The following is a 25,075-nucleotide window of genomic DNA, read 5'->3' on the forward strand; positions in this document are numbered from 1 at the left end:
CCAGAGTTACAAGTGTCTCTGGGTACAGTTGAGCCAACTGACTAAATTGCTCTGCCAGTATATTTCACTTTCAACCTGATCTAAAAGTCAAGGTACTATTTAGCATGTCAAGTAGAAGAGGAGGAAAAAACCCTCATGTGATTTGCTACAGCATTAGGTGTAGTTATTTGCACAACCTGGCTGGGTTTAACAAAACTGCAAGTTTCCATTTCAAAATCTATTCTAACTTGCAACACCTGCATGGTAAGAAACAGAAAAGATAAAATATGCAGCTTCTCAGACACTCCTTTAGAACTATTATCTCTAAAATCAAACATTCCGTTTCTTTAAAAATGCAAGTTTGCTTCACTGAACTATCACTGCAAATCCTACTTTTTTTTTTTTTTTTTTTTTTTAAATTGTGCCTGCCTCAGTGTATTTCAGTATACAGCTGAAACATCTGCACCCCCTAGCTGTCACAGGTAAGACACGGTACTTATATCTAACTTACATTCATTTTCAACTTCAAATTTATTGAGGCAGTTTATATCAATGTATCCATAAAATAATTCAGAAATAACCCAAGTATACCATTTAAACATCTTCATGATTTATCCATTTACACACTCAGTACACAAACAACCCAGCCTCTGTACAGGTTCATCACATGCAAACCACCCATAAAGACAAAAATTTTAATTAAAAATAAGTCACAACTCAGTGTACTGTTTCAACTGCATCTCCATTTACCAAATGGCACATTGAATATTCTCTAAAATAAGATGTTTTTAACAATCTTGTTAAAAAATTCTTGGGCAAAATATTTCTAGACTTAAAAAACATCAAGATTTTTCAAAACACTCAAGATACTATACAACTTATAATAACCTTGAAATAGGTTTACAAGGTTGTTAACCAAGGTATTTACATACCAAATAATGTAAAGCAAAAAATTGGTATTTCTAATGACCAAAAGGTGATGCATTAAAGATTTATGAAATTAAAATTAAGGCTCTTTGTTATAGTTCTTTATGTAACTTTACATAATAGCCAACTTTGGAAATGTCAGTCTTGCACATTCTTGTCAATCTACTGCGTTTAAAGCAGTAGAGTATATTAAGTATTACTTTGAATAATTACATTGCTACTTCTATGTTCGAGCATGCTTTTGAAACACTGTAATTATGAAATATTTACAATGTGTAGCCTTCAAACTTTATGTAAAAGCACAAGTATGACTGTCTGATTTGAATACAAACAACATACTTGAAAAAACGTTTTCACTTCTCAAAATTAAATGCAAATTACTACAGTCTTAATAAGCAAACCAGCTCTGAGAAGTTTAATGTGTGCCTGAATGTGGACAGTAAAAGTAATGTGAAATTACTCAGACAGTACTGTTTTTCATTTTAGACTGAACTACTCCTTGTATCAGACTGTTTTCTTTAAGCATGTAGAAAAATTAAATATTTTTTTAAAAAAATTATTCCAAGACCTACATATACTTTCTGAGCTATGCCCATAGGTTTCTTGAAAAATCAATACTGTCTAGCAGGTTGTAATGATTGGTCCACAGTTTATTTCAGGATGTGTGTTCAACTAAAAGCAACTTGCTGTTTTTCAATGTCATTTCTCTTAAAAAGCACAGTGATATAAAACACTGAAGACAGAACAAAAAATGGAATGGTAAGCTAAAGATCAAATTCATTAGCCATTTCTCCTACTATATCAAAATTTGTAGTCAGAATTGTCTTTATTGACTTTATTTTTAATTTTTGTACACAAAGAAAAACATGTTCATATCCATCATGAACAAAAACTTAAAAAGGCAGAACTAGAAGACATTTGTGTCCTTCACCAAAGCAAAGCTGTGCTAAAGGTTCCAAACATTTCCATTTTTAAAATAAATATTTTCTTTTTTCATTGTCTACATTCCAGTCTTCAGAATGTCACTGGAAACTGCAGCCTATCATGAAATACACACTTTTAAACAGAGTCCCAGCTCACTGTGTTTGGTAGCTTGCCATACCATATCCAGCTTGGTTAGGTATTACAGGAGCACCTTGTCCCTGGGCAGGTTGAGCACCAAATCCACCCATCCAGGCAGCAGATGGAGATTGGCTTAAAAAGAAACAGAATGGTTAAAAAAAAAGGAAAGGGAAAAAAAGAAAAAAAAAAATCATGCAAGCTAGTCAAGTTATTTACAAGACAACAGACTAAAAAAAGAACATAAAAACATGCTTTCTATACTACTGTTCATACCCAAATAGAACCGTTTCTTCCTCTCTTTAACGAGTATTTCAGGTTAAGCGATACAACGCGCGATTCTTGAAAATATCATAAGCATTTTAAGAAAAAGAAAAACAAAGCCCCACAAACCTTGGGTACTGGTTGCATAGGACAACCGCCTCCAAAGGCATGTATGTAGGCAGGTGGCTGTAAGTCAACATCAGTGATGCAGAAACGCAAACAATTCCCAACGCCTAATTGGCATGGCTACCAGTGATAGGTTTATCAGGGCTTAATATGTTTAATTGGCAAAAGATAATGAAGAATTATGTAAACAGTTATTTTAAAAGTATGTTAAAACAAAAAGTTGTTGTGAAGACTTCAGTCTTCAAGAGATCAAGTATTAAAAGCCCACCCAGATTCTGAAACTGCACCAGTTAAAATGTCAGTATGTAGTTTTTCCTCTCCAGCGCTATGAGCCCTTCTGACAAATACCTGGGCTACCTGGCTCAGACTCTCCAGTATTCATCACCTCAAGTCGGAATTCAGAAAATTTTTAGGTATCAGACAGACCACCATCCAAAACTCTACCACAGAAGTCATCTTTGTGCCTTGAGTCTCAAAACACCCACACACATAAAATGTGCATATCGAGTACACGTCACAGTGACCCAGCCCATTTTTTGGTCCCGGGTACTCATTAAACATAACCTTCAAGCACGCAGGAGTCCACTTAAGGTGTGAAACCTTGTGCAATCCTTGAACCAAATGAGCCTGAAACTCAGATATATAACATTCTTGGAAAATTCTAAAAAATTAAATACAGTTACTCACTCTACTCCAAAACCCTGTTGATTCCATGCTTGGCCATACATTCCATATGATGGTACTTGCCACCCATTAGCCATATATTGACCATATTGTTGTGGATTTCCATATACTTGACTCCATTGCCCCCACTGACTGTAATCCACCTAAGGAGAGAATAATTCACAGTACTTCAGGTTCTAGAGATGGATTATGTTCCTTTTGTGCTGCTGAAGGCAAAATTTTTGGCTACATTGATCACAGGGCTAAAACGAGCAATAATGAGATCAGAAAAATACAACATCACTGTGACTTAATTAGAGCCTTGTACTGAAAAACATACTTGTGTGCGTTTGAAATACCAAAGAATATTTGGTTGGATAGTCATCTAAGTCTGCAGTTAGTGAACTAGCAAGAATGAGAATTACCTCAGTTTCTCCCTATCTCGACTCATATCCAGAAGACAGTAACAGATATTCCATCAAAATCACTAGCCCAATTTGAGGAACAACTGGAACATAACTGAGACAGAAGATGGAATTTTGTAAGAACTATACCACAAAATTTAGCTATTATAACTGGGAAGGCATTACAGGTATATACACAATTGCTTTGGCAATACAACGAAAAGGTTAAAGCACAGTTACCTGTTGGAAGTTTTTTGTCATATCAGGAGATTCTTTACCCCAATAACATTTAACAACATGTCCTTCAATTGTGGTTCCATTAACTGAAACAATAGCATGTGCTGCACTTTCATGGGTTGAAAATCTAAATGTAAAAACAAACTAATGTTATGCTTTATAGTACTTTCACCTGATTGTTAAAAAACAGTGACTCCATACATACAGGAAATCCAGAGAAAAAGATCTGCTTTCACAGATATTCATCTTCTCAGGTAAAAAGATTGGTGGCCACTTTTAAAAGTTCCAAATTTTTCTATGAACATACGGCAACAGCTTTTAATATATCAGCAGAAGTTCAAACAAGTGAAATTACAGAAAGATTAAACATTACCACATTAACAAAAATCAGAGATTTTCTTTTTTCTCTGTCCATACCTGACAAATGAGTAACCTTTTTCTGGAAACACCCTTATTTCCATAATCTGTCCAAATGGTGAAAAAGTCTGTCTCATAAGTTGATCTACAACATACAATGTTTTTGAATTAGTTACCATTTTGGTGTCCAAAAAGCTTCCATAATAAAAAAAGCAATAAAACAAATCGTACCTGTTAGACCAGAGGCAATTCCTCCACAATACACAGTACAATTTTTTGGACTTGACTGATTTACTACATCTTCAAATCTCAATTGTTTTGTATTATCTATAAAGAGAAAATGCTGTTTTTAAGCAGTAGACTAACTGTAACCACAGAGTCCCAGATACTTACCTTGTACAAAGTATGAATTCTACATTAAACAAACACATTCGATATTTTATGATAGACCAGTAATGCCACCACTACGTTGAAATAATATACCAAAAAAAATTCTATTCTTTAAGATCTGGAAGTCAAGCTAGATATGTAATTAAGTGACATGATTTTGACAACATTGTTTTATCTCTCCATTGAACAGTGATGTGCAAGAGAGCAAACACAACATAGCATTACTTGAAGGTCTTACTTTCTTGTGTACTTTTGGGGGCTGGTGGTTTCCGTGTTGCCCAGTTAGTTCTGATCTGACGGCCTCCCAACCACTGGCCTCCCATGTGTACAATAGCATTTTCTGCATCCTAAAGAGATTAAAATAAAGATTATAACACATCCAAACAAGAAGTTTGTACAAGTCTACTTCTATGAAAGACCTGGTTGTCAGTTAATTCTGTTGACAAAACCAATTAACAGTACTAAAATTATACGAAATTCAGAACAACCACAGCAAGCAGCCAAAACCGAAGTAACCCGAAGCCAATCAGTTACAGAGTGATTTGGTAAAACCTTCTTCTCATCTCTATTTCCTACACACAGATCAGATGCCGGCTACAATCACACATATATACACCTTCACACAACAAGCATCTGTATTAGAGTATCTGAAGGCTGCGCAAAAAAGTACAAAGGTCATACGGATGCTAGAAGCAATTACTGAAACAAAACAATTATAATTTTAATTATATATATAAAAAAATCAAATTATTTTGCCAACTGACTGTATTAAAAATACAATACAGAAGTATATCTAACAGTAACAGATGACAAGTCAGGAAGAATTTTTAATCATAAAAATCCCTCACTGAAAAATTTCTCAGCTGTAACTCAGGTAATGTTTATACCACGCAGTATGTGTTATTGCATAATAAGATCTGAATGTGTTTTTTCAGAATCTTAATAGGCACTCAACTTAACAGGCCAAGTTTAGGTAGAAAAATCCTAAGTTTTGGGAAGGCTGAATGATAGGTACTAAGAACCTGTAATGCTGATACACAAATAGACTGAGCGTATAAGTTTCCTTTTATTTATTACTTGGACACCCCCCACACCATCCTCCCTTCTGCCCTCTGGAGGCATGCAATATATGTCTGAGCATAGACTGCTTTATAAGTTCTCTAAATATTAAAGTCCTTGTATGAACACACAGACAAGAGTCCATGGCCCACGTGGCTTAACTTAGCTTGAGCACGGATTAGAAGACAATCTTTAAGTTCACGTTATAAGCAGAAACTTGTAGTAACAAGGGGTAAATCCGCTAACACTTGCGAGAAGCAAATTTTTCCCCAATCGCTTTGATAGACGAGAGGCACAGGAAATAGTATGTATGTCTGAAATGCTTTTCCAAGGGCACAAAGCTTAAGACAGAAAACACCAAGCACAAGGGACAAAAAGAACACAGGGACAAGTCAAAGGTAAGTGGTTAGCAGTGTCCTGCCTCACACTGAAAGCTTCCAGCTGTAACAGACTCATCTCAAACTCAAATCACTCAGCACCTCTATCCTCCTAAGTTTTAATTACAGAGTGCTCATTTTGAAGCCAATACATAAATACAAAAAAGAAATTATGAGAGATGACCAGTAAAAAAAAAAAAGAGACAAAAACAAACCACCAGACAATAAAAAAAAAAGCTTATTCAAGCACCCTTATTCCCAAAAAATAAGTTACAAACTGACTAGGAAAGGAAACTAGCTCTAATCAATCTTGCTGCCAGTCTTGAGGATCATAGCTGTGATGAAAATGGAACAGAGCCCATGCCATAACTGTTCCAGTTCAATGTAGAAGTTTAATTTTCTCCTAACTGTGGTGTACATTAAGACCTCAGGCTGGAGTACCTTAAGTCTGGGAGCATATTCCACTTCCCCAAATCTAGCAGGATGACAATAAATGCTGAAAAACAGGCCTAATACTACCAGCTCAGGATGGTCATGCCATAACCCTATAGGTGCAGACACTGGTTGAATGAACAGTAATTAGGATATAAAATTTTAGAAGTACTTTTTAGTATTACATTTAGAATTTATGCATTCATTTTGCAGAATGAATACAGCTTTTAAATTGATGGTTTTATGGCTCAGTCTTCAAAGAATCCAGTAACTCGCATTCCATAAGACCATTACAACAGATCCCTATGGTCACAGAAACCAAATGTAACCATATGATAAGGAAAGAGGGGTACAAGGAAATAAGACATCTATTCCTCTTGCCTATTTGAGCTGCAGCACAAAATAAATGGAGAAATATACTAAATCAAGGCATTCAATTGTAGTGTCTTATGGCATCTGCAAATCTGAAGAAAAAAAATACCGACTTCTGATTAAGATTCAGATAACTGTTACAGAAGATAGAAAAAGAGTCTTGACATGTAGGACTTAAACAGGCTTATATGCCTAAAATCCTCAACTGTGTTTTTCCTATGCAAAATATTTTAAGGAAAACTGTTTACAAGTTTCCCTATGATATCCTAAACGTATCTCTAAAGACATACAGCTCAATTTTCCCAATAATTTTCAAAAATTTCTTACGCTGTCGAGCATTTAACTTCAAAAATACCAAGAACTATTTGTTGAGTCAATTGTATTGCTATAAATGGTAGGGCACAGCACTATTTTTATCAGTACTATACTGATTAAATCCTACAAATAACACCTTTAGTATCTGTATCAGAAAGGGATACTAGTCACTTGTCAGAAGTGTTTTCCTAAGCATACATTCTCCATTTTCCTAAGCATACACACATTATCCATTATGTAACACCATCCAACACAAAACCGAGAACAACTGTCAGTTTAACAATATGCATAAGCAAAATGCTTTAGACATACAGAATCAACTCTTCGCTGCAAATTAATTACTCAATAAAAAGAACCATCTTAGATTTCAAAACGTTCTAACAACTCAAGTGAAGGACCAGCCAAGAGTTTTACCGAGAAGCAGAGCTCAACCAATAAATGCAGCTCTACCAGCGTATGGCACACCTGGCTGTGTCCAGGCAAAGACTGAGCTCTGGCATGAACCAAAACCTGACAAAGCCCCGACCCTGGCACGTAGCATGGCCCTGTGCTCCTTAGGGCCAAGGGCTCCAGGATGTTGCTCTGCAGGGGCTCCTCCCTTAACCTGGGGAACCATGCCGGACCTGGCGCAGTGCCTCAGCCAAGAGACCCAAAGCACAACTGACTGGACCAGGCACCCCACTCGCTGCAGGAGATGGTTCCCTAGACTAAGCTGAACAACCCTAACACACCCAAACAAGCTTTCCATGGTTCAGGAATCTTCTTTCACAATGCTCTCGAATCTTTTTTTGCAATGTTCTCATAGCACCGCTGCCACCTGAATCGTTTCAATCCTTAACCATAAATAACCGAAGTTTTGACTAAAGTAAATTTGTCCCATATGCGCAAATTTATTTCCCTTGAGAAAGTCTGTTTATATATTCACTGTGTATCAAAGGGGCAAAACTAGAAGTGGAAAACAGGCAATTATTTTAAATCTACATTGTGATTACTCACCAGTTTGTTATAAAAAGATACAAAACCATAGCCTTTTGACTTTCCAGTTGCCATATCTTTAACTACCCGTGCATCCCTGTGAAAAGAAGCACAGCTATATGAGGGTAATATTAACAACCTACAAAATAAAAACTAAAAGGAACCACACACACTGTATTGTGAGCATAATTTTTTCTTATAAATTCAGTTAGCCCTAAAACTACAGTCATTCCTGAACTCTCCCTATTGCTTCTTTACCTGTTAGAAAAAAGCAGTAGGACAAAAAAAATAACATGTAATAAACATGCAACCTATCCACATAACCTATACTGGCTAAAACTAGAAGGTTCAAATTTGAAGTATAAGAGAAACAAAGTTTCCTTTTCTAATATTCTATTGGCTAGGGTCCTCTAAGGTTTACTGTTCTATAAATTACTGTAACAATTCTATCTAATTTACCATGCATTTTCTAAATAGTTAAATGTCTTCTGCCTAGTGATACAAAATATATGAAATATTAAAAAATCGAAAAAGAGGAAAAAATAGGAATTAAAAGGCATACATGGCCTGTTAACAGATTTCTTTATTTTTCTTGGTCAATTCTCTACCATCATTTTGGAGTTTGGGTAGCTGTAAATTTTGAAAAATTGACATTTTCAGAAATTTAAGAAAGGAGAATAAAACTAACAACAATGCTAAGCACACCAGTACGAAAACAACAAATTTACACAGAAATTTTAGTGAGTAAGTTAAAATGATTGGAAATATAGAACTGCACTGAATATAGAATGTTAAAATGTAAATACTAAAATATGTATATATAAATAATGTATAATAAGAATAAATAGAAATGAGAAAAAATCTACAACTGAGTTCCAGTGTGCACAGTTCCTTGCAGTTAGCCTTCAAGATCCTGTCCATTCTTATGAGCAATTCTGCAAAATAACCAGAATGCTATTACTTTTAATTGTGACTTGGACTTTAGAAAAACTGCAGGTCTCAGGTATAAATATAGATTGAGAAACAGAAACCTGAATTATTCTCTTTAAATTGATTTTTAAAACAGTACTACTTACCACATTAAGAGACAAAAAGCAAAGTAAACAAAATAGCAGAGGTAAGAAATAAGATTTATGATTCATTTAAAAATATGCGTACAGAATAAGAGAAAAATAAGAATTTTTTTCTTAGAAATATATTCCTGTAAAGTAGTACAAAAACATTCATGTGCAACTTTGAAAGATTTTTATAAAGATAAACTGATAAAGATTAACAGACTTTTTTTGTAGCAGTACTCTTAAGGACATACATACTTTAGCACTCAAGGATTCTTGTGACATTAAATAGGTTCAATTAAAACACCAGGTGATTTAGTATCACCTGAATTATCTATGAGAAGTTTAAAGAAACATTCTCTTAACTGGCAGAAATGTGCACATATTGTAAATCCACCATTCTTTCATTTAAATTTTATAATCTTAATTCATCCCCTGTTATCATCCAAAAAAGTAATTTCATTCTCGTATTAGCTTTTTTCAAAACGTTTGCAAGTTATTCAATTAGCTGCTTCATAAAATTATATTCTAATTGCCCAGTTTTCTATACTGCCTATGAAACGCAGTATGAATGCATACAAAATACACTGATGATGCAACATATACCAGTTGTCAAGTCACTAATCTGTACACATTCTGAACAACAAAAAGTCACACTTAGGAACAGTAATTAAATTTTAATAAAAAGTTGAAGGACATTAGCATATAAATTAGGTTAAAAGCACATTGCTTTCAGCAAAACCAGAGCACAATTACATTACTGTATTTACAATCATGATAGATACGGAGATGAAACAATAACTCCCCCCTTTACTGCCCACCCAACATGAGGAAATTAACATCAGAAACATAATATAAAAAGAAATAACATTTCAACTCAGAAACAAATTTTCACTGTCATATTTTCTAACTGATATTGGAAATGTTTATTATGATACTTACGATATTTTACCAAAAGGAGCAAATGCTGACTTGATGTCTTCTGTTGTTATTTCTGGACTTAAATCCCCAACGAACACATGGAAGTGATCTGAAAATAAATAATTTACTAATCAAATATTTAACTGCTATCTAAAATTTCAACTCCTGAGAAAGTGATGCTCTGCACACAGCACTGGGAACCAGGAACGCCCAGGATTCCATTTGATGAGCAGCAGCAATTTAATCTGTCCACTCCAGTTTCCCCAGTTGTAAAGCAGAAACAGAAGAATTAGTTTGCAAAATTCTATTAAACACAAGATGGGAAGGAGAAAAGTTATGTTTAAATGCATTTATGACAAATTATTACCACGTTGTGAAGTATTTGTGTAGAAGTGATACTGTGGCATTACTTTACTTACTGGATGTATCTTTTTTCTGGCTACTTGGTGTTGTTGCCCAGTTTACTTTGACCTCCTGAAAATAAGTATAAGATGTGGTATAAATTCACAACATTCTTACACTTTATAAGTTCATTCAAGGGTGGGTTACAACTGTCAATGTTTACAAGTCATCATTCGATATAAAACATTGTAATAATTAGCACATCACAAACAGTATGTTTCATAAACAAAACTTTTTTAAAAATCAATATTTAAAAATATTATTCTAACAATATTTAAGCTTGGTAAACATCTTCAACAAAATGAATGCCCCACAGTTTTATTAATATTTTTTACACAACCTATATTCCGTAAATCTAAAATTACAATGTAAGCAACTTACCTTTCCCAAAATTTTTCTCCCATTCATAGCAGCTAATGCAGCAGCTGCATCTCTGTGTTCATAAAATTCCACAAAGCAATAAGGGTCATTGCTTGTATGCTGCAAAACAGAAAATCCAACAGAAGAGTTGACCCTTCTGCTATCGGGTTGCTGAGAAGAAAATCCAGGAAAATATATTACTTATAGCTAGAAACTTTAAGAATGATTTGCATTAGATTTATGAAATAGCCTTTGACATTACACTTAAATGCAAGAATTAAGATGGACTTTTTATTAAAGGTCTAGCAATTTCTGATGTGTAGTTTAATTTGTGCGATGGCTCAGTACTTTGTTTACTGAACTAAAAATAACTCAACTACCAGACAAGTGATCTGCAGACTGGATGGAAGCGAGGAAAAAAGGGGAAGAATGGAGAGAAGAACAAAAATGGTCTTCTGCCTCATATATGTACTCAAAGCTTGAAAGGTCTGTTCCCCAGATACATTTTCTTCAATTTTCTCTCTCCTCCTACTTCAGAAGTCTTTCCTTCTACTTGCCTGAAAATCACTAGCAGACAGCAACCTAGAAGTTGCATATTCTGTGTCTCAAGTGAAAAATGTTATACCCAGCAACTGGGAAACATCCCTTTAAAATGACTCAAAATGAATTTCACTGCGGGAAAAGATATTCATCAATTCATTGTTACTCTGTTACATCTTGGGTATAAACTGTTTTTGTAGGATGGCCTATGGAATCACCTTTAAAAATACGACAAACAAAGCTCACTCAAGTATTAAATGTGCCAGAGTATTAAGTGCAAAGAATGCAAAAGTCTTCAGAAAAGTTGATCAAGTGGAAGTGATGATTAGAATGCCAACTTTAACATTGGATTTACTCTGCCTAAAAGATGTAACGAGTACAAAAACCGGAGCCTTACACCAAAATATCTACATCAACAACTCTGCAGGTACATGGACCAAAAGATGATAAACACTAATATTGAACTAAACAAATAATTTCTCTCATGGACAGGCAAGGGTCTAGCATGTAAAGAAACTGCTTTGGCATCAGTATTCTTGCATATCAACCTCCCCAAGTGTCAGGCAGAGCATAGCTCTAACACAAGTTATAAGTAGGCCTTTACCAGTTTTACTATTTAACTTCTCAGATTTCACACACGCTTATATGGACAAAGAAATTCTAATTCTGGATGGTACATCTTCAAACATAGTTCTGTCTACACCTGAACAAGGGAAGCTATTAAGATCTAACAGTTGAACTGATCACAAGGCCTTTATATACCAAAACGATCAAGTAGTCTGAAATCATCCTTCTAAACACTGTCATTACTAGGTGTCTCTAACTGATGCAAAATGAACAGACGAGAGAAAATATACCTGAGATCATAAAAAAAAAGAGTTTAAGTCACAACAGCCATGCAGTGCTTAAAAGCACATTCACCCCAGATGCCCCAGGAGAGCAAGCCTTAATTCACCCCTCTTCCCATACTACTTTCCCGCTGCAATGAAAACAAGATTTGGGAAACCCATTTAAATGGGATTTTGGGCAGATTTAGTATAGTTTATGCTTCAACTGAAGTAAAACTTTACTTTTAGATCGTGGGGAGGTCTTCTTTAACAGTAAGAACTTGTCTGAGCATGAGAAGGGCCTCTTTTGCAGATGCCCAGATCTTTAGGTGTTCAAAGTATCTGTAAATGCTAGTCATACCACCCCATCACTATTATACACCCCCAAAATAAATACTTGAAATCTCTAAACACTTGGCATGTTCATGTCACATATTCTATAAATGGAAAAGAGAGCAAGCAAACAGTTGATACACCTGGCTAAAGAGGGGGGGGAAAAAAAAACACCACAAAAGTTTTTAGAACATTCAGGTATAAGCTTAACCGATGGTGGTAATAACCACTTAAACGTAACTCAGTGCCTCTGAAAAGTTTACAACACCCTGATGAGAAGGATGGACAGCACGGACAGGTACTCTGACAGTTAAGAGCGCTGTAGCTGCAGGCCAGCTCCGGCCTAGAATCCAACCTGCACTTGCTGACTGCTTGGTGACAGGTGCTGAGGTCAGCCCAGTACGTTCACCTCCGTACGACTGAATACAGCTGCAAGTAGCTTTTTGTTTATCTACTTATTTTATAAAGATGTCTCACTTGTTATTTCTATGCTTATGCAAGATCTTAAAACCACAAAGTCTAAATCAAGGTAAAATGAGTGTTGGAATTTCTCATCTGGTTCTCAAGAAATCAAACTGATGCTAACATCTCTCGATCAGCTGAAGGCTGGAGCAGCAGTACCTTATTTCTGAAGAGCATATGACAATCAAAGCTGTTTCTTCAGAGAAAAACTAACAACTGTGCTCTGTTATCCTTCTGTTTAGTTATCTTTCTTCAATAAACTTACAGAAAATGTGGCAGAGCTCTTATCTTCACTAAAAAGATTTAATAAAGTGCCAAATGGGAAATTGTTAGTTAAGACAAAGATGAGAAGAAATTAAACAAGCATCAGGTGGATAATAAGCAGCTGAAAAACAAAAAAGCAGTGAGTCACATTGAAAGGAAAAGAATACCACAGAGGAGTTACTAGTAGTGTTCCTAAAGAAGTTTGGTTGCAAGACTTGCCTTTTAATACTTTCAGTAACAATCTTGACAAAAAATTAATGTGACTGTACTCAGGAAATCTGTAATTACAAATTAGTATGAAGCACAAGAGTAGTAAGACGTAGGAAGAGCACACAGAAAACCACAGTTGAAGAGCCAAAGATTAAACCTAGCAAAGGTTCCAATTAGTCCCTGACTGCTCAAAGTTTCAGTTATAAATGCAGAAGGAAGGAAAAATATTAGACAGTGAAAGTCACCTAGGATGCGTCAATGACATGACAGACATAGCTACCGACCCTAAACGTATCACAGTTTAAGTATTTACAACAGAGAAGAAAGTATTAATACTTACCAACACTTTGTACAAAAGACCTTATCTGGAATACTATGGAAATTCTGTCACTTTGTTTCAAGAAAAAATTAATTTAAGAACAGACTGGTGCAACTTGCACTGGCACAGAAGAGGCTCAGGAAGAGTAAAACTTATTTTGAAGGATTTTTTACTTTTCATCCGTAGTGAAGAAGCATTTATTTGAGAGGGAAAAGAATTACTGAGGCTCACGTTCAAATAAAGTGAAAAATGTACAAAATAGCCATGAATAACACTTGAAACAATAAGGTTTCTGATCATCAGAACAATGTGGTTCTGAAAAGAGGGGGTAACAATCTTTTATATGAAAGTGGAATGTCATCATCAGCTGGTAAAAGGTATGGCAGGGCTACAGGCAAAAGTACAGGACTGTATACAACAAAAGGTCTCTTCTGCAAAAGGTTATCCCCAAAGCCAGACACAATCAACCTAAAAAACCCACTACCGGTAATGTCAAAAGAAGCCCCCAACTCCATTTATTTTGCACAACTTTATCCTAAGTTACTTTATATTTGCTACCCCCCCGCATGTGGAAGGCCTTACCTCTGTTATCATTTTACAGCTTTTGCATGGTCCAATCTGGCTGAATAACTGAAGTATAAGAACTTCAGTCACATCTCTGGAGAGGTTTCCTACATAGCTACACAAGGAAACAAAAAACCAACATTTTAAACCAGAAATTTTCATCTTTTCAAATGTAATTTAAAATCTTAAATGACTATGAAAAATCTCCCTTTAAATATCCCAGGTATCTTAAAGGCAGTGTTTAGAAATTTCATGGTATCGTTTTAATGCAGCATTCATGGAGCTTCTAAATTATAAAGTTGGCCGCACAACTGAGAACATGAAGCTTGATTCAGACATAATACTGGACACTGATATCTAGTGCCAATCATTTCTTTGGCAGAGAACTAACTGTCCAAAGCAGGAAGAACATTGCTCGAGAATACTGGGTAGAACAAGCAACCAACTGGGCAAAGATGTTTTAAGTTGCACTTCCCACTGAGCATCTAATCAAGACTACTTCCGAATCTGGGTACGAACCCACATCGAACTCCTCTTAGTTCAGTAGTAGCTAACAGACATAAACTGTGCTGCCTTGCAAGCGACCAACTCAATTTTCCTGTTTTCCTGAACATTTGGAAAACCAGCCCACTCACCAATAGGCAAGGCAATTTATGCAGCATTATGCCATGGGAATGCTCTGCACAGCATCTATATCAACAGCTACCACCTCCCTAAAGCTCCCCAAAATTCTGGCAGTGTTATTTTAATATCACCCATACTTCCTGATTTTTTTTATTTATAAAACTTTAGAAATAATTCCAAGTTTTGAAATACCTATCAAGTTCAGATAGAGTCCTAGATTTACCCAGATAGCCAGAAATCCAATAGCAGAGTTGTAGAACTACTTCTAGATACTCTATGCTACACTTTACACTCGCAAAAAGTAAAACCAGGTCACAGAGATGGCTGAGAAAGTCATGAATGCAAAGCTTAATTCTAAAAAAAGTGACTTATTTGTAATCAAATTGTAAACAAAGTGATCAGTTAGGAGAAAGGCTTGCTACAGCAACAAAACTCAGAAGCACAGGGACATTCATTATCTTTACAAATAAGCCTGTCAAGACAAAGTATTCAAATGCAACCAATAACAGGAGCAGAACTTCTGTGATTTAGCTGTTGAAACAATACACATTTTATTCATTTTACTCTGATCTATTGCAGAATGTCATAATACTAACTAAACATAAACTAAAGTTAGTCTGAGCTGCTAATACACTACAGTGAACATATACGTGAAGCAGCATTTCTTAGTCTATGGATAGGCCAAATTCTTTTGAGTACAGCAATTTAAGTGCACACTTTTGCTTAATGGACATCCCTTTAAAATTTTTGAAAAGTAATTTCTGTGCTTGACAACTAGACTTTCATCTAGCTTCAACAAAATTAAAATGGACACAGTAAAGAAGTTAAAAACTGTAGAATTCTGTACGACCTGTTACGGGACAAATCGCCCATCTCACTGACTCCTCAATTCTCTGTTCTGAAAACTTAGCAGTTAAACATTTATCCATACCTTCTTTCTGAAACCTTAACTAAATTTTTGTTAATCATTCACCAAGATTAAACTGTAAATCACTAATAGTTTTAAATGGAAATACTAACTTTTGCAGACACTACTAAAATCAGATGGAAAATATAATTACAAGTAGGAATTCCCACATAAATTGTCAGTACTGCTGTGAACTTATTACTAGTACTTGTTTCCTTTGTATGTTGTAGAACAGTATTAGTTAACACCATGCCTTAACAGCATACTGATATAAGCACCTGTCTGGTAGCACTGACATGAAATTAAACACACTGAAGTCCTATTTCCATTATTTCTACTGCAAAATCAGATACAGTAAGGAGCAAATTAACACTATAGGAAAACAGAATCTCAACCTCTTTTGCATAACATTAATATGCATTTTGGAAATGCAAGAACTCTGAAAAGCAATATGAAGAATTCCTCTTAGTCTGACAAAAAAAAAAAGACAGGAAAAGTCATTCCTTAGAAATCTATTCCAATTAAGGTAAGATAAGTTACACTAAGTGCTAGAAGAGATACTAGGTGGTTTTCCAATACCACTATGTCTTCATCAAAACAGTTGTGAGTGAGAATGTCGCATTAAAAACTTTAGCTATGAAACAGGTTGCCTCTTCATAAAAATCAGCAGTGTAATTCTGGACCACCTGATTGCTAGATTCAAATAGGGTGTAAACTCCTACTGGTCCATTAATTCTCTAAATGTATATGATAAATACTGCCTTGATGTTTAATATTACCATAGTCAGAAGGCATTAATACCTTTCACAAGTTGCTAACACTCTGAAACTTGAGTAATACACTGAGAATACTTCACAATAAAAGGTTCATGTAACAAGGACATCCAGGGAGAACCAAATCTCTTGAACTGCATGGAAAATAAGGGAATACAAACCTCTACAAGTTTGAAACAATACACTAAAAAATATGACTTGATGGTTACTTTCATGTCTTGAAGTAGGTTGCAGTAACATTACCTCCTTCTGTACAGTTAAAGATGACTTAAAAAAAAAAAAACCATACAAGGAAACATCTGCAGTGTACAGCATTTGAATACTATATAACTAAGAAATATATTCAACACATTAGGAACAGAAACCTTACCTTCTGGAAACACAAAACTTTCCTCAGCTGATGCTAATCACCTGCCACACATAGCCAGCCTATTGGTGCACCCAGTTTTCCCCTTTCTAGCTCAATTTATACATGATATAACACAACATAGTATTTTCTATTCTACTTTATGAAACCAAAATAAGCAGAATCACACCTCAAGAAAACATACAGCTTTTAACATGCTATTGCATGGTATTTCAGTCTTTTTGTTACATTCTAGAGGATATATTATTCAAACTTTTAAAAAATTATAAAACCCAACAGAGAAGAAGCACTTACTATACTTTTATAGGCTGTTGTCTTGGTTAATGTGACAGGGCAGCAAAAGTTGTGGCTTTTTGCATACAGGCAATAGTGTTTGTTCCCTTCTGCAAGTTTGAAGCACTTAAATACCAATTAATAAGCACATACAAAAAAACCCCAAACCATATATATATATATCTCTCCTGATATAGATTGCAATATATTACACTTTTGAATGCTTCTGACAACACAAAGAATAACAAACTGTATTTGAAATTCAGAGATCTTGTAGAATTATCTAAAGAATAAAAGAAGCACATATCAGCAAGTAATGAGTTTTAGAATTAAACTCTTTGGCTTGAACAGAAAAATCCTCTTTGTGAAGGTAAACAAGTTTTTATTGTATCCTAGACAGGTAGGGAAGAAAGGGACATTTACAGCCACTACTTTTAGGTCCACACAACTCCCCTATGTACTATTTGTTATGTAAAGATAGTAAATATGTTTTCACACTCACACAGACAACATGCAAGAAACAGCAGATTCCATATTTGAATGAAGAAAGTATGATAAGCAGTAAGGTAACTGATGTGGTGAAAAGCCTATAGAAATTCTAGTAGCATCTCTGCCTTAGTGCTAGTGAGCTACTGGAAATAAAATGATACCAAGAAAAATCCACTCTGTAGCCTCCACTAGCAGACAATATTCTCTACAAGAGAACTAAACTGAAAGGAAGTGTAAGAGAAGCAAATCCCACTCCCGGTTCACAGCTGAAGTCTTACCTGCGCACTCTACCCAAATTCCATGACACTTATAAGAGGGCAAAGCTAACGATATAACAACTTGTAGGTATTCAGTGACTGTTCACAAACTTTCTTCTAAAACTATTAATAAGAACATACAAATTTGGCACTTTTCTTCTGGTTATCAGCAACAGCTGAGAATATTAGCAACACATTAGATTTCAGATAGTTTAGTTTCCACTTTAAAGTAGAAACAGGACTTTGATACAGCTTGTGATGGAAGGAGATCTGACAGTACTCAGAAAACAGAGCTTTCAAGTGTTCTATTAAAAAAAAAAAACAACCCAAACCAAAAAGACCCCACCAAACAGAAGCACAGAGCTCATTTTAGGACCAGGTAAAAAATTACACGTTGTGCATTTTCTGTATCACATTTGAATTGAGGGGTGTGACAAATCCTGCAAAAAGGCCTCTCTTTCTCAAGCTATCTTCAAATTGTTTAGAGCAATAAGGAAAACTTTTTGGCAGAAAACACTGAATGTTATTCTTCACATTTCTATAACAGCCTACTAGTTATGAAATGTGAGAAATAAAAATGCAAATGGTGTCTATTTTCTATATTAAGCCTCAGAAAATATTTTGAATTCTCAGAGGTTCATGACCGACTTATCATGACTGAAAACAACATAACAGCCCTGTAAGTACTGCAAATGGAAACAATTATTATTTCTGAGATATTTAAGATGGACATAAATGTTAGATGAACAGTGGTTAAGTGTGTTTTTCTTCTTATAATTAAAAAAATTGCTTACAAGTGTTAAAAAAGAAACCTCCTTCCTAACCTACAGGCTGTTTTTCTTTCCTGACGGAATAAATGAAATACCAAAGACATTCATAAGGTATCACTTAAACTATCAACCAAGTGCTTAGGCAGGTGGTCAAATAGCTACAGAAACAATTTGTTCTTCACTTACTTGCCCCCGCTAAAAACAAACAGAAACAAGGAGTTCAACTTATAATAGTATTAGTTGTTCTTGGGGGCCAGAGAGTTTTATTTATATGAGAGATCATTACTGCTATACATGAAAAATATTACCCAGGATAATAATCTTTAAAACACAACTTGCAATTCTGAATTTAAAAATACTTCAGATAAAAGTGCGTACAAGAGGGAGGTGTAAGAAACGCTACAGCAAAATTTTTGTGTTCTATGAGAACAGCCCTCAAATAATTACAGGAAAGGAACCCTACGTGACTGTGGTCACTACAAAACTACCAGGAAATTAATGTATATGCTGTTTATTAGTTCGACAAATTAAACAGTCACATGTGTGCAATAAAACATCTTGGGCAGCTGCAGAGATGCTATTTCAGACATCTTGGTACAAACGTAATTTCTTCCTTGTCAGGGACTATGGGCTAAGTCAGGTCATCAATGGATGCGTTAGTAAGAAGATCCCACTCCCAACGTAGCACCAAAACTAGTGAGCAGTAAAAAGCATTTTAAAACTTAGTCTAGATATAAAAGAACACTTTAAAACTTAGTCTAGACATAGCACTTATTTTAAAAAAAAGACCCAGGAAGAGAAGAACCTTGAAAATAAAGCTGAGTAAAAACGCTGTGTAACTTTGCCCTTTTCCCTCCTCTCACTCTAAAGCAACACTCTGAAAACTACATCCACTATCAGGGCCAAGTAAACTCAAACCATTCGGGGAGTCAACAGAAAAAGCATTTAAGATATAGTTATTTAAACTATTCATCTTAGGGAGCACGGACTGAGTAAGTACTTATACTACACCATAAACAAGTTAAAAGAACTTTTGCAACATAGCAAGGAGAAAAAACACAAATTGCCTTGAAAAGCCCTAAATGCCAAGTCATCATTTTGGTAGTGGAAACAAAATTCAGGGATGTTTTACTCTGTTTCAGTAGTTTCTTTAAAGTGGCCTTCAGTCCAAATTATCTTGGAAAGCCTTTCTGAAGGCTGCTGTCCCAAAAACTAAACAGACAAAGATTTCATTTGCACTGTCTTGAGCTGTGTTTCTCATATGGGCAGCCTGAACGCTGCACTGCTGGGACTGCCTTTCTTATGTGGACAGCCCGAACACTAAACTGTTCATACCGCACGTAACATCTTTTGGCAACTGGAAACTGAAAACCTATGAACTAGTTATAATAATCAACAACAGAATTATGTGCTCTCAAGTGCCTGACCATACATACTAGCCCCCCGCTCCTCCCCCCCCCCCCCCAAGTAATAGGACAAAGAAAACCCATCAAAACCATACCTGCAGAGTCGAAAAGAACTCAACAGCAACCAAAAAACTCTCAAATTTATATTTTTAAACAGAAAACAGATGACAGCCAGCAACTAACTAAACACTGCCTAGAGAGACACGGCCGACACACAGTTATTCCTTTTGCCAGGGCCCAAGAGACTGCTATTGAGCCACACTATAACATTAACTGGAGGGAAAAACAATTTTTCCTATCTGCCCGCTCCAGAGAGTCTCGCTTTGCGGCGATCCCCATCCCACCCACCGCAGGGAGAACACAAAGAACTTCCCTAACGCCGGCCCCGCTCTGAGGGGGACCCTCGGGCCGGGCGACCCGGCCCCGGGAAAGGCTTGTCCCCGCAGGCCGGGCAAGCGGGGCTGCACACCCCCCCCGCCCCCCCCCGCCTCACCCCCGGCACTGGATATGGACCGAGTTACACCCCGAGCCCCCTCGCCAGCACGTCGGCAGCCCCGGTTTCCCCCGCTTTCGCCCCGAATCGGTGCCACGCCAAGCCTGCGCCCTCCCAGTCCCCGCCGCTGGCAGCTGCGCTCTCCCGCGCCGCCCGGTCTCCTCTCCCCTCCCCTCGGCCAGCTCCGGACCCCGCTCCCCGTCCCTCCCTCACACTCTGTCTCCTCAAGCACCCTCCGCTCCGCTCCCGCCCGCCGCCTCCCCGCGCTCCCCCGGGACCCCCGAGCCCGCCGCCCCGGCCCCACTCCCCCTCGCTTCTCCACGCACCCGCCCGGCCCGCGGCTCCCCGCCCCCACCGCGGCCCGGCCACGCACGCCTCCGGGAGCGCATCCCCCTCCCCGCCTCGCCCCGCCGCCGGCCCGGCCCTCTCCGCCCCTCTCCGCCCAGGGCCCGCCGGGGATCACTCCCCACCCCCGGAGCACACCCCCCGCCCCCCCCTCAGCCCCGCGGCTCCCCCGCGGTCCCCTCCCCACTCACAGGGTCCTGGGCTGCCCGTCGTCTTCCATAATGGTGGGCGAGCGCCGCTCTCAGCCGCACCCGGGGGCAGCGCCGGAGGGGGGCTCCGCCGCGCAGGGAGGCGAAGGGAAGGTGAGGGTGAGGGCCCCGGCTCCCCCCGCTCCGTCTCGCCCCCTCGCCAGGTCCCGACACCGCAGCCCGAACAGGAGAGGGAAGAAGCACCACAAAATGGCCGCCGCCACCAGACACTCAGGAAGCCGCGCTCTGCGCAGCCGCGCCCCGCCGGCCCGCTCCCTCTCGGACCGGATTCTCCTTCCCGGTCCCCGCCGCCGCGCCGCGGAGCGCGCTGGGGATCGTAGGCGCTGAGGGGCAGAGCGCGGCGGGGCGGCGAGCGGGGCCCACCGGCCTCCTGGGCGCTGTAGTCCTCACGGCCGCGCACCGCCCCGCGGGCCCGCGGGGAAGAAACTACCGCTCCCGGCGTGCCTGGCGGGGGTCGGCCGGGCGGCGCGGCGGCCCGCGGCCCTCCCCGCCGCGGGGGGCCGGGCCCGGGCGGCCGCGGATTGGCCGCCGGCAGCCCGGGAAGATTCGCTTCTCCGCGCCGCCGCCTCCCGCCAGCGCCGGGGCCGAGCGGGGCAGGGCCCGGGGCCGGTCGCGGTCGCCGGCGGCGCTCGGGAGCAGCTGGGTACAGGCCCGTGCTGCGCCCCAGCCCCCGGAGGTTTCCCTGCGGTGGGGGAGCGCCCGCCGGAGGCTGCGCTGAAGCGTGGCGGGGGGGTGTGCGGGAAGGGCGAATAAAGCGAGCTGACACCCCTCTGGGGCTCAGCCTGGAAATATTTGTTGTATTGCCGTGTGCGTGCCTGCGGGCAGGCTGGTCTGTGCTAGCACACGTTACTGCATGTCGCGTTCACCAGCAAACGGTATGATTTTATGTACTGTCCACACAGGCTACCGATCATACAGCCTGGCTGTCCTCAACCCCACAGCGCAGAAGTACCGTATCGGTTAACTGTCAAGATTATGAGATGTGCAACGCTTGAGGGGCTCCCCGAGAGCAGAGGTGATGGGGAAGGAGCCCTGTCCATCTCCGTGTACCCCATAACGAGGCGTTAGAGGAAGGGCACGATTTCTGTGTACTGTTTGGGACCGTGGCACCAAGCTCTATCATAGGTACAGAAGAAAGCGCCATTAATTAGCACTTAGAACCCCGAGCAGAGGTGGTATCACTGAGCAGAACTAGGTGCCAGCAGCTGGACTCAGGAAAAGTGACAAGAGAGCAATGACAATATCTCAGAGTAATTTCGAAGGAAGGAGCCTTGTGCATTATCATCCTTCATCAGCAATTTCAGCAGAGGCATCGACCAATGGTTTCTGGAAACTCCTCCTGGAAGTGCTCTCCTTTTTACATCAAACATAAAAATCATTGCTAACATCATTGTTACAAAAAAAGGTTTAATAGAAGAATTTTTATGGTAACTTTTCTTTAGCTAGTGAGAAGTTAAGTTAGGAATTGTGAGTGAGGAAATGGATCAGAATAGCTCTGCATAGGCAGAGAATGAGTATCCTCACGCGCAGTTACTGCAGAATAATCACAGCACTCTTACTCTGGAAGAAATTCAATTTGTATACATACTGAATATTCAAGTACTCTTAAATACTCTCCCTCTTCCAAAATTGTAACATCGTGGAGAAAACTGCCTATATACTTATCAAACTAGATATTTTCATGCCTGCTGCTCACACAGTAATGTTTGCCTATCTTTAACTTAAACACGCAAAACTGTTGCCAAGCATATATTTCTGGAAGAAGCTATTCTAGCTCGCAGATGCAGATATAGGTGGCTTAAATAACTTTTTAAAATGTATTAAAAACACAGAAGGTTGAATACATAAGGAATTACTGGAATACTCTAACCATGGGTTTTGAATAGCCAAAGATCTGCATATAAAGAATCTGCATATCCAGCAGGGATCAAACACTTTTTTGTCAGATACTGCCACTGGCAACGGCAGTAGAAGGAGGCACAAACAACAGGGAGAGAGGTGGTGTGTAACGGTGGTGGGGGCAAACACCAGCTGCATATCGCTTTGAAGTGGCCTGCATAGTGCCCTGCATATGCCTGAGTCTGAGACCTAATATAAAACATGTATTTCTATAGCATGGACAAAACTGACTCCTGATGCAAACCATCTGTGTGGCTTGCAGGAGTGCCTGCACGGGAAGCTGCAAATTAACCAACAGCACAGCAGGAGTTTGCACTGCTCTGTAGGTCCCATAAAATTCGCTATTGGATCTGTGTGATCCATACCGGGCAGACTGAAGTCTTGGCACAGCATATGCAGATTAGCAATGCCTCCTGGGAAAGTCAGTGGGCTAAAAAAGTGAATGATACACATCTATACAAATAATTTAATTCCATGTACTACTCTGAGAAGAGATACTTGATTTACAGGAGCAATGTAAAACAATCATGAGAGACATGTAGTATTGTAAAGATTATGATACCATAATATTTTAAATATTCTGCCATACACAAAATGACCAGCCATATCCAAAACCCCATCAAAACAGCACTAAATATTATTTCTCTCTTCCCTTAAAAAATGTTGCACTAAAGCTTTAATAAAGTTTCCCACACACTGTCATCAGTTCATGCCCTTTAAACCTTGTTTTTCTCTGCTTTTTTTCCCCCCACAATTGCCTGGGAAACTTTTTAAAAAAGTATCAAGTGCGAAAGGTCATGCCAGAAGATATGTCTGGATATATATACTTTTTTAATATATATCTCTCTCCAGATCAGTAAGTGAAATTATTTATTTCACATGTTTGGTTATTTGGCCTATAGGCAGTAAATCACAGGCACTCTCTGAGTGTTATGATAGTTTCCAGTGTTTATAGCTACAAGAGATGATGCAGCATGACAGATGAGGTGCTGCGAGACAGAATGGCATTATGGTGCCCATTACTGTCTAGCATCAATAATGTGCATCACTGTCATAACTGCCAAGACCCTAGTTGTTTAATGCAGGAATAAAAAAATATTTTTTTTAAATGCAGGAAAAATTATTTCCTGAGTTCAAGCTTCACAGATTGTATGAATCAAAACTTACAGCACTGGTGCTTCTATTTTATTTTGTTAGTCATTTGAGAGTGTAGGAACGTTATGAAAAGCTGATAACGGAGGTAATTTGTGCCAAATGACTCCAAAATGAATGAGTACAAAAAATGCTTTCTCAAGCACAAGAATGTGGTTTCTTAAACCACAGCATGCTTTTTCATCCATGAAACCAAAGAGGCCTTTGGTAGGAACACAGGATCAGTTTCTTACACCAGTCCAGAGTGTCGCAGAAAACCTTCCACAAAGCTGAGAGCAAGGTGAAGGAAATGACTGAACAATTTACTAGAAAATGAAACATCAGTTGACACAAAAATTGTCTTCTTGACATGAGTTTAAACAGCAACTAAGTTTCATTTCAGTTTCAGAGATAGGTAAAGTCCCTGCAACTTGCAGACAAAAAGTGGGTGTACATTTAGTTACATCAACATCCAAGGAGTGAAGCACTTTATAAATCAATTATACACTGACTTAGAAATCTTCTCAAAGTACGGACTGAAAGCTAAGTTTTTCTACCTGCTTTAAAGACTGACAGATCTGCAGTACTCCGGGTGTTGGGTAGCATTGATCCCAGGAGAACATCTCTGGAAACACTGCTTTGCCGTTATGTTTTCCCATTAACAAGTAGAGATTTGTTAATTAGCATGTCTTAATCTGTTTGATATGTACCTTGATGCCTTTCTATAGCTCTAATTTGCTAAACAGAATGCCATTTAGTGTTATGGAAAGACAATAATTCATTAAGTACAATGGCCCATTTTATGTCTGCAGATATTTTTATCAACCAAAGCAGCAACCTCCTTAAAAAATGCTCTAAGGACTATTGACTAGGTTTACGTTCCATACAACTACTTTTTAGGCACTGAATCCTAAGCAGCTGGGAGAAGTCTCACAATTG

General features: G+C 38.6%; 1 protein-coding gene across 5 annotated transcripts; it reads right to left on the reverse strand.

Annotated features, from left to right (window-relative positions):
- Positions 1-491: 491 nt before the first annotated feature.
- Positions 492-21,421, reverse strand: TIAL1 (TIA1 cytotoxic granule associated RNA binding protein like 1). Of its 5 annotated transcripts, none has more exons than XM_074875408.1 (12): positions 21,089-21,421; positions 14,212-14,308; positions 10,696-10,845; positions 10,332-10,386; positions 9,934-10,021; positions 7,958-8,033; positions 4,645-4,753; positions 4,248-4,343; positions 4,077-4,161; positions 3,663-3,786; positions 3,043-3,182; positions 492-2,100 (listed from the first exon to the last, which is right to left on the reverse strand). In XM_074875408.1, the coding sequence occupies exons 1-12, from the start codon at positions 21,115-21,117 to the stop codon at positions 1,983-1,985; spliced, it is 1,167 nt and encodes a 388-aa protein (XP_074731509.1). In that variant the 5' UTR covers positions 21,118-21,421; the 3' UTR covers positions 492-1,982. The 5 variants fall into 5 exon arrangements, with proteins under 5 accessions (XP_074731509.1, XP_074731510.1, XP_074731511.1 ...); XM_074875409.1 differs by having other exon boundaries at positions 10,696-10,794; positions 21,089-21,418; XM_074875410.1 differs by lacking the exon at positions 21,089-21,421 and adding an exon at positions 17,159-17,870.
- Positions 21,422-25,075: the final 3,654 nt, after the last annotated feature.

This window comes from Strix uralensis, chromosome 7 (assembly GCF_047716275.1).
Source record: "Strix uralensis isolate ZFMK-TIS-50842 chromosome 7, bStrUra1, whole genome shotgun sequence".
Classification (NCBI taxonomy): Eukaryota; Metazoa; Chordata; class Aves; order Strigiformes; family Strigidae; genus Strix; species Strix uralensis.

Bases quoted from the DNA above. Each gene is read 5' to 3' on its own strand.
- TIAL1 (XM_074875408.1), bottom strand. From the start codon at position 21,117: ATGGAAGACGACGGGCAGCCCAGGACCCT. The intron at 8,034-9,933 runs GTAAGTATCATA...TTCTTTTCACAG, and splicing joins GCTCCTTTTGGTAAAATATC to GGATGCACGGGTAGTTAAAG. The intron at 3,183-3,662 runs GTAACTGTGCTT...TTCTCTCCTTAG, and splicing joins TGACAAAAAACTTCCAACAG to GTGGATTACAGTCAGTGGGG.